Raw genomic sequence first — 13,245 nt, 5'->3', positions numbered from 1 at the left:
GTGCTTTGCAAGGTCCCTCATACATTTTTTAAAGGAACGATTTCCTACGATCACATTTTCTGTAGAAGGAAAACTTGAACCTCAGACTGAATATATCATATTTATCAAGCTTAAAGGCATAAAAGTAATACCTTCCAACCCAATGTTCTTAGCTATAAACTAAACCATAGAGCCTTTACAGCTTTTAGATCAAGTATTTATAATAAATGGAGAAAGAAACAACTTCATATTAAGAGGAAATGCTCTTATAATGTAAGACTCAATAAGGCTAACTGTAATAGGACTTAAAATGACAGAAAACAGAAGGATATGAGCCTAGAAGTCTAAATAAACAATTACTACTTCCATAAAACAAAGTGCTTTTCCTCAATTATTAAATAAATGTATTTTATAGATATTATTTCCAGAAACCAATTATTCACAGGAAAGCGTGGATTGCATAACAGAGTAAGGCATCAACCTCACGCTTTAAAGGCAGTAAATTTTCATGGTTAATAACTACGGGTCACATTTTCCCACGCACTTGCCTGCATCTGCTGTGTGAGCTCCTTGGCCAAGACCGTGTCCTGAAGGGCATTCTCCCGCTGAGAGGCATCTGCCAGCACGTTCACGGTGGTTTCTGCTTCCTGCAGCCACTTCAGGAAGTTCTCCAGGTCCTTGCGAGAGGCCTGCACTGTCCTCAGCTCATCCTCCAGGGTGCTCTGTCTGTCAGCAACACTGCAAGGAACGACAGGACAGGTGCGTCTCCGTTACTCACAGTGCAACAGTCCACATTGCACACGCACTAAAGGAAAAGTGAGTGGACAGCCTCCAAGGGGCCTTCATTCAGTACCTGGCATAACTGGGACGTTTACTGATACCTGTGTCCTGGGTGATCCTTAATGAAGAGGTAATGTCAGTTGTGAGAAGGGGAGAGAGATACACAACTACTTACAAAAATAACATCCATATTGTAAAATAATTATGAGCACATTTTATAACTTATTGTGCATTAAGTCATTCCCCATATGTTTTATTTCAATACCTTGGTAGAATGCCTGACACTCAAAGGGCAGTAGTAATAAATATGTACACAAGAAGTGATTAAATGCTTTCTAGAACAAGTCAGCTCTGAAGGAACTTTCAAGATTAAAAATTGAAATAATTTAAAGGGCTTACTTTATATGTTTTAAACAATTCAGATCAATACAAATTGGTTCTTTAATTCCATTTCATAATATTTTTGGAAGATATTGAATAATCAAGCTTTCATCAACCATTCATTAAATGTACATTAAAGTTAAAACATAGAACTATTCTGAAGTCGCATGAGCTAAGAGATACACATACCTGTAAACTCAGCCTTTAAAACCTTGTATACCTCAAGGCCCCATAATAAGAAAATGAACAACTTAATTTTAAGAATAGGTACAAACAATTTCACTCCTAGGCACTTAAACCCAAGAGAGCTGAAAACACACATTCACTCAAAAACATGTACACAAATGTTTATAGCAGAATTATTTATAATAGCCAAATGATCGAGTCAACCCAAATATCCATCAGTTGGGAGGGGAACTGGTAAACAAAATGTAATATACTCTTACAGGAAATACTACTCAGCCATGAAAAGGAATGGATTACATGCTTCAATATGCGAACCTTGAAAACATTACACCAAGTGCAAGAAGACAGACACAAAAGGCCACAGGTTGTGCCATTTCACTTAACTCTGCAGAGAGAGAAGCTGACGAGCTCCTGACTGGGGCTGGGAGTGCGGCAAAGCCTGGCCGCCGATGAGTGGTAGTGAAATACAGAAAAAGCAAGAGTGTGTGGTGTTTTTACAACATGTGAATGTGCTAAATACCACTTATTTGTACACTTGAAACTGAATTTCATGGTATGTGTGATGAACGATATCCCAATTTTAAAAACCAGCACATGTAATATCTCATTTACATACATTTTCTAATCGTCCATACACTCATCAATCATCAATCCATTCATCACTGTCCATCCATCTGTCCTTCTATTTGCATGTTAACTCAATATTAAAATGGTTATTTCCAGTGCTTTGATTTAAGATGGTTTACTTTCCTACTTGTACCTTTCAGCATTCTTTGAGTATATAACGAACAGTTATTTTTTTTACACGTCAATAAACACATCCCTTTAAAAAATGGGTAAAAGATTTAAACTGATACAATATCCTAGAAGATATATGGATGGCAAATAAGCACATGAAAAGATGCTCAGCATCATTAATCACCAGAGAAGTGACAATCCAACCCACGAGACATCACTACATTTCAGAGGGCTTTAAAAATGACCACACCCAGGGTTGGTGAGAATGCAGAATAACTGCAACTCTGCCCCACGTGTTGCAAGTAGGGGTAGAAGATGGTACAGCCATTTTGAAAAAGAATTGGGCATTTTTTAAATAAAGTAACCATGCACTTAAGATACAACCCAGCAATCCTAAGTATGTACTCAAGAGAAATGAAAGCATGTCTACAGAAAACCCATGTGCAAAAGTTTATAGCAGCTCTATTCATAACGGCCAAAAACTGATAATGACCCAAAAGTCATCAGTGGGCACTCAGCCGAACTGTGGCACATGCACAGAATGGAGCAGGGAAACAAGAAACCACGTGAAGGAATCCCACATGCATTACGCTAACTGAAGAAGCCAGACACAAAATCTGCAGACCACCATTCCATTTCTATGGCATTCTGGAGTGCGAGCAACCTCATCCTGGCACTCACTTATTAAAGCCTCCAGCTACCCCTGGCTGGTGTAGCTCAGTGGATTGAGCGCGGGCCTGCGAACCAGACAATCGTGGTTCAACTCCCAGTCAGGGCACATGCCTGGGTTGCAGACCAGTTCCCTGCAGGCCAGTTCCCAGCAGGGGACGCACAAAAGGCAACCATACATTGATGTTTCTCTCCCTCTCTCCTTCCCTTCCCCTCTAAAGATAAAAAAATAAAATCTTTAAAAAATAAAATAAAATAATAAAGCCTCCAGCTGTGCGTGGCTGCCTGCAAAATAAATTTGCATTGCTCCTCCTGGGACTCAGTGCCCTCCGGAGCCTATCACTAATTCTCCTCTCTAGCTTTACCCTTGAGTTCTCTACAATACTCCATTTGGGCATACTCCATTTGGGCCAAGGCAGCATGCTTGCTTTTCTCTAGAATATTCTTAACACCATGTCCACATAAAAATTTTATAGTCACATGTGCGTGTCATTCTGACCACCTCCACTTACCAAACTGCTACCAATCCTTTCAAGGTTAATGACTATCTCCTCCAAAATATCTCAGGCCAGTTAGGTTTGCTTGCTCTTAGTTCATAAAAGGTCAGCACTCCTCTTTATACAAAAATTAATCGCAGGTATCCTGGGAAAGCCCTTAGACTTGGACCTTTGTTCCCTCTTAAATTTTACTTTAACTACAGAGATCATTTTAACTTATACTACAGAGATTTCTTGTCTGTCCACCTATTCTGTAAACTCACTATGGACAGAAACAATCTTTTATATCTCCATATTTCTCAGTCCTTATTATGGTATTATAATAAGTGGTTATAGAATAATGAAGATCTATTTATAATATGCCTTTAAAATTACCTCCCCAACATCATGTTACAAGAAGCTGCTAAGAGAGCTCCTCCACAAAACTCACTTTGTAAATCCAGAAAGAAGATACAAGTGTTGGGGGGGGAGGGGGCAGAGCAGGGGAGAGTAATGGGAGGGGGAATGGGAGCAACTGGAATTGAACAACAATAAAAACAAAAATAAAAAAGGAAGGTGATACAAAAAACATGAAAACAAGAGATCTAGCAGTAGCTCTCACGCTGACGGTGAGAGGTCTCAGAAAAGACGGTGATGAACCCAAGCTGGACCAGATGAAGGCTGTCATCACCATGCCAACCGCCATGTTCCTGTTTTAACTTGACAAAATCAACAAAGGATATACCCTGACAAAGTGAAAGAATTACCTAAAATGGGACACACACACACACACGAAAAAATCCTGAACAAAAGAAGAACCCCTACGGTCCAGGAACAAGGGACTCCAGACTAGGAGGGAAGCAGAGAAAATCCCCTGGAGGGTGCCCCTGCAGCAAACCTAGAAAGCACGTCTCCTAGGGAAAAAAGCAGTAGTGACAGACTGCTTCATATGATCGACGTTGTGGGAAATTGTACTGTCAGGCCACTGGAAAACGTGGGGAGAAGTAGCAACAGGCACAAAGGAAAATAAGCATATAAACACAAAGCAATCATTAATTTCAGGTAAAACAAACAGAGGAAGCAAAATTATAGAAAATCTCAGTGCCTGACTGTTCATGTTATGTAGAAAGGCATACTAATGTCAACGCTGAATATCTGCTTATCTACAAACTCAGTAATGAGATGGTATAGCCACTGTGGAAAATAAATAGATAGCAGTTCCTCAAAAAATGAAAAGTAAAGTTGATATATCACCCAGCCACCCCACTATGGGTTTACAGCCAGAAGAACTGAAAGCAGGGTCTCAGAGAGATGTCTTCACATCTGTGTTCACAGCAGACTTATTCACAACAGCTAAAATGTGGAAGCAACTCAAGTGTCCAGCAATGAATAGGCGAAAAGCAAAATGTTGTATATACATACAATAGAATAGTATCCGGCCTTAAAAGAAAACTTCTGACCGATGCTCCAACGTGGATGAACCTTAAAAACGTTACACCAAGTATTATAAGCCAGTCACAAAAAGACGAAGACGGCATGATTCCATTTACATGAGATACTTAGAGACTCAAATGCATAGAGACAGGAAGTTGAATGGTGGTTTCCAAGGGCTGGGAGCGAGGGGAGAATTGGGAGTTAAGTGTTTAAATGGGTCTGGGTTTCAGTCTACAAGACAAAACGAGTTACAGGGTGACGGTGCTGGTGGTTGTACAACAATGTGATTGTATTTAATACCAAGGAACTATAGGAATAGTTAAGATGGTAAATTTTATGCTGTGTATATTTTACCACCATTTTAAAAAGTGAGGAAAATCAATAATGAGGAAGGGAAGAGAAGGATGGCGTAAGAAAACTGTATCCTATATACCGGGCAGAGGGAGCAGGGGTTGGGGGGCAACAGTGGGTTTACAGTTGTTCACATGCAAAGTAATATAGTAATTAATAACTAACACAAGAATAAACTGTACCTCACATACTCACAACCGTAAACCTACTTTGGCCCACCTTGTATTTACCAGAATACCATGTCAATAAACAACGTCTACTATTAATGAATTGGAAGATAATGGCACATTCATTTCATTTAGAATATGGAAATATGTAAATGATATCAGGAGAAGCTAAAAGAAGAGACAGTAGTTGTCCCTATTAAGGGGAACTGTGGTGAGTAGTGAAAGAATTATAATTTTTGTTATAAGCCTTTTAGCACTTTTTAATTTGGGGGGTAATTGTGTGTAGTTTTATAATTTTTAAGATTTAGAAGTTACCCGCCAGAATTTGGGTGATTGTTGGTGGTAGTGTTTTATCTTCCACCTAAGCCTGCCCATATTTACAATTATTAAACCATGAACAGTAAAAATACTTTTCAAAATAGCCAAATAAAGGTTATGTCAAAGGACACAAGGACATAACCACGGGGGGAGGCAGATCAGGGGAGGGAGGTAGGGATGGCTGGGCGGGTGGGGAATGCAGACAACTGTACTTGAACAACAATAAAAAAAAGATTCTAGAAAACAAAAAAATCAGAGTACCCATGTGCAATTAAACAACCATGAACAGATAATTCTTGTTTTAAAAACTCATATAAAATTTAGTAATTATAGAACTTACTAAAATCAAACACCATGATTTTACATTTTCAGTATCCTGTGTTTTTAAGAATATTCATGTGTACATAAGAGGTTATATGGCAAACAGCTCATGTGAAAAAGGTTATATATTAGTTTTATCAAAACCTAAACATGCCCAGACTAAAGAAAAGGATGCAGCTGTCTGAGCACCTACAGGTGAAGTGAGAGGACAGTCGTACACCACAGACAATTACACGCCCAACAAGCATGAAGGACCAGGCCAGAGGGAGGGCGGAAAACCGAATGTGACCCATCAAAGGCCAGGGAGGTGGGACGGTCGGGAGCACAGGGCCTTAAACGGGATCAGGTCCACTGGGCCGGTAATACCAGCAGCAAGTTTCAGTGAGCAATGAAACATTCCGAATGCAGAAGCTGAGGCATTTATTGTAAACCTGTCAAAGTACCTACTGGTTCGCGGTAGGAAAGGAGAATCTGCTTTAAAAATATTCACTTTGCAGGAACCTGCAGAAAAAAACACCTGTTACAAAAAACTACTTTGTTGCTTATGCGAGCTAAAGAACAAGCATTTTGGACCAGGGCAGACTGGGCTCCCACAGAATCGCCGTCTCCTCGAGCACCACTTCATCTTCCCTGCACTCTGCTGGGCACGCCAGTGTCTCCACGGTCCAAGTCCATGCTTCCCTCCTCAGGGGTCATCTCGTCTCCCAGCCTCACACTTCATTTACCTACCAGAATCAATCGATTCCTAAACCTCAAAGTGGTCACTGTCTCTGCCACCTCCAGCGCTTTATTTTTTACTTCTTTCACCTTACATATCCTTCCTCTTCCCCCACCCTGCTCACCTTCCCCTCCCCACTGTGTTCATTTTTACTTACCCTGCAGAACTTGGTGCGGACACCTTCCACACCTACAGGGCACGTCATCCTGAAGCACCCACGGTTCCCCTTACCACGGCATTCAGTGTACTGCGGCTGCTGGAACGTGGCACACGACCTAGGGGCTTACCGCAACCACTGCCTCAGGGTTGTGTGAGTTAGTCTCTCAGAGGGGTCTCACTGGACTAAAATCAAGTTGTCAGCAGGCAGGACCGCGCCTCTGTGGGGAGGCTCTGAAGGTGAGTCTGTCTCCTTGGCATTCCAGCCTCTAGAGTCGCCCACATCCCTTGGCTCGTGGCTTCTCCTTCCATCTTCAAAGCCAGCGGGATGGGGTTGAGTCCTCGGGTCACATCTCTCCGACCCATTCATTCTTCTGCCTCTCTCCTCCACTTTGAAGGGCCCGTGAATAGAACTCCCCACCCAGGTGATCCAAGATAGTCTCCCCATGTGGGGGGGTCATCATTCTGCCCATCTGTCCACACTGTACCTCCGACCACGCCTGAAAGTGACTGCCCTCCTGAGGGCCTAAAGTTTCTGCATCACCAGCTCACCTGGCACCCTCAGGCCCTATACCCAGCAGCAACTCAGCAAGTATTCACTGCATAAACTAATACAAATGTAGGAATAATTTCACCATTCCTGCAGTATTTTAAGGAGAAAATGTGGTATACAGGTGAATGTATCAAGACACAGTAATCACTCAATACATAGTGTTTAACCAAACCTTATATATGAGTTTGGTGAAATACTGGGGAGTTAATTTTATTTATAGCATACAAGTATGCAACTTAATAATAAATTTCCTGGAGAATATTTTTAAATTCACATATATCTGGTGTCAGATATCTTTATGATAAATGTAATCAACTACTAAAAATAATGAATATACTGAAAACAAAATTCTATTTACAGCAGTCCAAATTATCTTCATATTATTATAATACACATTTTTAAATTTTATAATCATAGTATACATATTAATTGGTAGTCTGATTTTTGAAATTAATATAATTTTATTTGGAATTGCTAATAGTCTACAGCCATACCACCCTGAACGTGCCTGATCTCGTCTGAAATTGCTAATAGACTATAACTCAAAGGTGTTAAAAGTTCTCCACACCTCCCATTTTGGTCTTTTTAAAAATGAGATCAAATGCTAGAGTATGATATACAGGACGCTACAAGAATCTTTTACCCACTTTCAAGGAATTTCACATGATGTATCATATACCACAAGGCCAAAAATAATTGCTAAAATTAGAAGCTCAGGAGAGCGTGTGCACATTTATTACACAGGCTAACAAATTACCATTCATGCCAAAGGGGCACTGCTCATAGAAGAAAACAACCAAACTCGACATCTCTGCCATTTTACTAGCTGTAAGGCTTGAAGGTAAATTGTTTTAATTCTGCAATGTTCTTTTTTATCCTTAAAATACATTTCTTGGACTGGATGAGTAAAACACCCGTTTCAAATTCTCCGAGGGTCCTTCTAAAATACATAATTCATTACATCACGGAGAAATAAAAGCTGCTGGAAGAGTTCCTCTGCTCTCGCCCCATCTCTAGCTTCAAACTGGGCTTCGTTAGGAATCACTGCACGTAAATGAAACCCTACTGATGGGAGTGGGTAAGGGCTGCACGGAAAACAGGAGGCTGGGGAGCATGCGTGTGGAAGTTTCCTGAGATCACACCAGTACTGAGCCTGCATTGCTCTGCAGTGGACGATGCGGAGTTTCTATCTGGCAGTTCTGGTTGTTGCATCTCAAGAAAGACCAGAATGGAGCTGAGGAAGTTCTGAGAAATGTAATGGGAGAATATAAAGGGAGGAGCACTATTACAGAAAAAAATATATATTTTAAGTTTAGGAAATTGTGACTACCAGGAAAAGGCAGAGAAGTTTTGTTTCAAAATCCTTTTTTTAACTTGTTTATGGCTGAGGAGGAGGCTGACTCTATGAATGACACGTGGGGAGCCCCCAGCAAGATTTCTCCACCTTATGATTGTGGTGGTGGTACACTGCTAATCTGTGTTTAATGGGGCATCTACCTACAAAAACATGTTTGGTCTACAAGGAAAAGAACTGAGGCTGAGCTGTCTTCACTTCTGGTTTTGCCCTGTTGTGTTACAATGAGGCCGGCCTTTGCGGTGGGATTTTAGCTTGTTTTGGTTCAAGCTGACCCTCTCTGTTGGTTAGATGATGAATAAAAATGGTTCAAAACTCCTTTTTAACCTACAAATCATAAAGAATAAGCACAGGCTGAAAACCCAAAAGATAAAAGATCTGGAGGAGAAGGGTAACTTTAGCAGAAACAAGAGGTTTTACTTCAAACAGAAGTAACTAACTATAGAATTCCTTAGTACAAGAAATGGTACAGACTAAAAATATAACTTCTCATCAAAGATTAAGGAATTCATTGCTGACAGATTTATAATGGTTTATATTAAAGGGAACTGGGATTTTAAAACTGTAAACTCTTAGCTGTTAAGAGATTTATGTTATAAAAGCAACCGATGTTACAAAATAGCTTAATCAATCAAAATAGCTTATAGTTATTTTGTAGCATAACAAAATGTGGCCACCCACATAACCACCTTGTTTAAATATTATTTTAAAGACGTTAAATAATACTTGATATTTTAAGCTACAACATATACTGGTTAATCAAGTGTGCATGTGCTTATAATTGATCAAAAGAATGTCTGAATGTAAACAGATATGTCTTTTTCTAGACTTTAATGGAAAAAAAAAAAACATCTTGGGAAACTCACAAGTATGTGTTGCTAAATTTTGGTAAACTTAAAAGGTGACCTTCACAGTTCCATGAGATTTAAACATATTTATCTTTTTTAGAGCAGAAGAACAGCAGCATCAGGAGTTTGAGTGGCAGGTAGAAAACCTACAAAGAAACGTTGCTCAAGCTTTTCAGTGGGTACCTTCACAAGGTGATTGTGTTCTTTGGTAAACAAGATTTAACTGGAAAACATTAAAACACACTTTGGAGAAATACACTTTATTTAATGAAGAATTAGTCACTGCGGGGATCGCCAACGATCTATGGTCTTTTGGGGACCAACCTCCGTTACGCAGAGAATGAGTCATCACCAAACACTTCAACAGCCACTCCATGGGATTTAAGAAGACTCTTCTAAGCTGCGCACCACCTGGAAGTCACGAAAGCCCCTGTCCCCATGGCACCCCATTGTGCCAGTCATGACCTTTGGGTTTTATAAGTAACACACAGGAGCAGCTCTCCCCTGGGCTGCCATTACAGCAGGTAAATATTCAAGCCCACAGAGCTGTTCTCGTGGGAGGATTTATCTCCCCACAGCCTATTTCCCTTTCAGCTAAGTCACTACCAGACAGTTGCTCCTCATTAGCCAATCAATATTAGACTGTAACTCTAACACTACTCTGTACCTTTCCCATTTTTTCCCGACCCACCTTTCTGTTATGCCCAGAACTCTATTCAATGATGTGCCTCTGAGGAGACAAGCATTGCTGAAGAATACTACAAAGGTCTACCTTCCCAGTACATTTTCTATTATAAACCACAAGGAGGCACCCGTCCCTGTCCAACCACACTGGACAGTACCTGTGGAAGGTCTCTGTCCCACCCACCAGGATTCTGATTTTACATCCGACGCTCTTTCTCCAGATCTCTTGGTCCCACCTCCGACCTCACCGGCAGCATGGCCCGAAGATCACAAAGAGAGCAGAGGTCACTGGACAGAGAGTCTTTCACCTTCCCACCGCTGAGGTGCCAGTCCACAAGTGTCTACACGCAGCTTCTCACTGTCCTTCCTGTCACGGTGGAAAATGCATCCCAGGCCTTACCCAACTCAGTTCTCCAGATCTTGCCCTCCTGTCTACTTTCCGTGCTCTTACGCTGTCCCCTCTGTCTTCAATCATCAGCCTCTCCTCTACTGGATCATTCCCATGAGCATAAAAACATGCTTCACTATGTTCCATTTTAAAGAAAAAACAGTCACCACTCGGGGGAAAAAACCCTCCGGGTATTATCCAATGTCTCTGCCCCCTTCACAACAAACATCTAATTTCCTTCCACAAACGGTTGCCACCTTCATCTCCTTCTCTGGTTTCTAGTCCCACCGCTCCCTTGAAACTGCTCCTCTCAGAATCACCAGTGATCTGTAAGCAGTGGGATTCCATGAACGATGTGCTACGTCACTGTTCGGATTTCTCAGCCTCATTCAACACAGTGGATCATTCCCTCTTATGCATCCTCTCCTCTCACCAATACCTCTTAGACATACTCTCTTCCCCCCACTTTTGAACACTACACACCCTAGATTTTCTTTCGACCTCACTGGAAGCTTTATCTCAGTCCTCTGGTCCACTCCTTTTTTGTTCCATCACTAAATCTCAGGGTCTGTGGACTCAGTCAAGTGTCCTCCTCTGTTCTCTATCTTTACTCCTTTCCCAGCGATCTCATCCAGTCCCCCAGATTTAATCGCCAATGAAAGTGCTAAGCACTCCCTAGTTCATATCTGGGCCCAGATATTTGAGTTCCAGATTCATACATCCCATTACTTATGTGACCTATACACTTAGATACCTAACAGCCATCTCAAAGGAACATTTCAAATCCATTTTTTTCTTTTTAACTATGTTTATTGATTTCAGAGAGAGAGAACCATTGATGTGAGAGAGAAACATCCATCAGCTCCCCCTGTACGTTGCCCGGCCAGGGATCAAACCTGCAATCCAGGTAAGTGCCCTGACAGAGAGCTGAACCCTAAACCTTTTGGTGAACGGGACGACATTCCAACCAACTAAGCCACACTGATGAGGCTCGAATCCAATCCGTGGTTTTTCTTTGTCCCGCACTCCTACAGCCTTTCCTGGTGAATGGTACCTCCACTCACCCTTTTTCAAAGCACCATCTTTGACTGTTTCTGCTCCCTCACATCACATATCTACTCCCTTTGAACACCTCTTCTACCTCCACCAAAGTCCCCTTATTCTCTGCACCACTGCTGGCACACAATATCCCAGGTACCGCCATCTCACACTTGAACTACACAATCAGTTCTGAGCTTGTCTCCCCAATGATTCTCTTACGCCCTTACAATCTGTTCTCCACCTATGATTCAGAGGGGTTAAATCTAGTATTATAACTTAGTATCACCCCCTTGCTCAACAATTCCAATAGCTTCCCATTGTCCTTACAAGATCCAAACTCCTTCCCATGTGTTATAAAGTTCAGTATGGTCAGGCCTTCGCCTCCCTCTTCTGCCACATCTCAAACTCTTATTCACTGTGTTTCAACACAGTCTATGCTCTTTCCTGCCTCGTGACTTTTTCATGTGCCGTTCAATCTAGATTTTTGCAGGTGGTTCCTCCTAACTTGAATCAGCTCATATTCTGGTTTCCCTTCAGATCGTATAAATCTTTTGCCTTTTTAACTTTGAATCAGCTCAAATGCCTTCTAAATTATGCTTTCTAAACTTACCCGTTAAGTCAGTCCCTCTCTTGTGTAGAACCTCCTTAATTTTCCTTTCCTGCAAAACAACCGCCTATATTCATGGAATATTTTCTTATTTACAACCTGTCTTTGCCTCTGAAAGGTAAGCTTCCTGGGGGTACACGCAGGGCATTGTGGATGGTTGAACCTTCAGAGCTAATGACAGAGCTTGACAAATACAGGAGGCTAAATAAATACACACTTAATTAATTAACTAATTAATGAAAAAGTGAACAAATGAAAGCAAAGACTACAGACACTGGTCCTTTAGTTTGTTTATTGTGGAATTACATGTACTCAGAAAATATCTGAATACTTGAGCTTAATATTTATGAAATAAAAACATTAGCATTTTTAGGCATATACTACAAAGATGTAGTTCTTTAAAGCAATAAAATAATGACTGATACATTAAAACAAGAGGAAAATACAGAAGATTATCATTTCTACACTTTTTTCTCTGTCAGTTTCCTTCCTAGATTGGAAGGAAAAACTAAAAATGAAATGCTGGCAAAGAAAAAAAAGGAAATAGGCTGAAGATGAAGGTCACTTTCAGGGAAATAAGGGAGCTTCTGAGAGGCTAAGTCCAGTTGACTGGCCCAGATCTCCGAACCTCATGCTGGTGCACAGGTTGGAAGGGTAAGGATCCTGGCACTTTTCACCTAAACCCACTGCTTTGGGAGGGATGCTTCTACAGCCTTCCTCGTAAGAACACAGAGATTGAGCCTGGCTGATGTCAGGCCATAGGACACAATCTCAATATAAATGTCTCCCACTGATCATTGTTAAAAGGTATTGACCAAATACACAATGGATAAATGCTAAAGAATGTTTCATTTTTATTACTCTTTAGGGACGATAAACAACTACCACTGAAAATGTAATGACAGAAATAATGGAAGTTTCAAAATATACAATGAAAATAATTGGAAAAGCATCCAAAAGTAAATTCGAATTTTGGAAATGCAATCTGTTTTCAAAATAGTCAAGGGCTTCACAAACTCTGTCTCTACTAGGGCCTTTGTGAACTACGTACACCTCACATGTCCAGCTGGCCATTATTAATAAGGCAATGAACATT

At 40.9% G+C, this 13,245-nt stretch overlaps 1 protein-coding gene across 6 annotated transcripts in view; it reads right to left on the bottom strand.

The window, feature by feature from the left end:
* UTRN (utrophin) overlaps positions 1 to 13,245 on the bottom strand; it is a 449,632-nt gene that overhangs the window by 219,632 nt on the left and 216,755 nt on the right. For all 6 annotated transcript variants that reach the window (XM_037144913.2, XM_037144915.2, XM_037144914.2 and 3 more), the window contains one exon: positions 528 to 717. In XM_037144913.2, the coding sequence (XP_037000808.2) occupies positions 528 to 717 (190 nt within the window). The remainder of the gene's footprint in view (positions 1 to 527; positions 718 to 13,245) is intronic.

Source organism: Artibeus jamaicensis, unplaced genomic scaffold (assembly GCF_021234435.1).
Source record: "Artibeus jamaicensis isolate MK-2021 breed Jamaican fruit bat unplaced genomic scaffold, CSHL_Jam_final contig_3176, whole genome shotgun sequence".
Classification (NCBI taxonomy): domain Eukaryota; kingdom Metazoa; phylum Chordata; class Mammalia; order Chiroptera; family Phyllostomidae; genus Artibeus; species Artibeus jamaicensis.
This window is presented reverse-complemented; position numbering and strand designations above follow the sequence as displayed.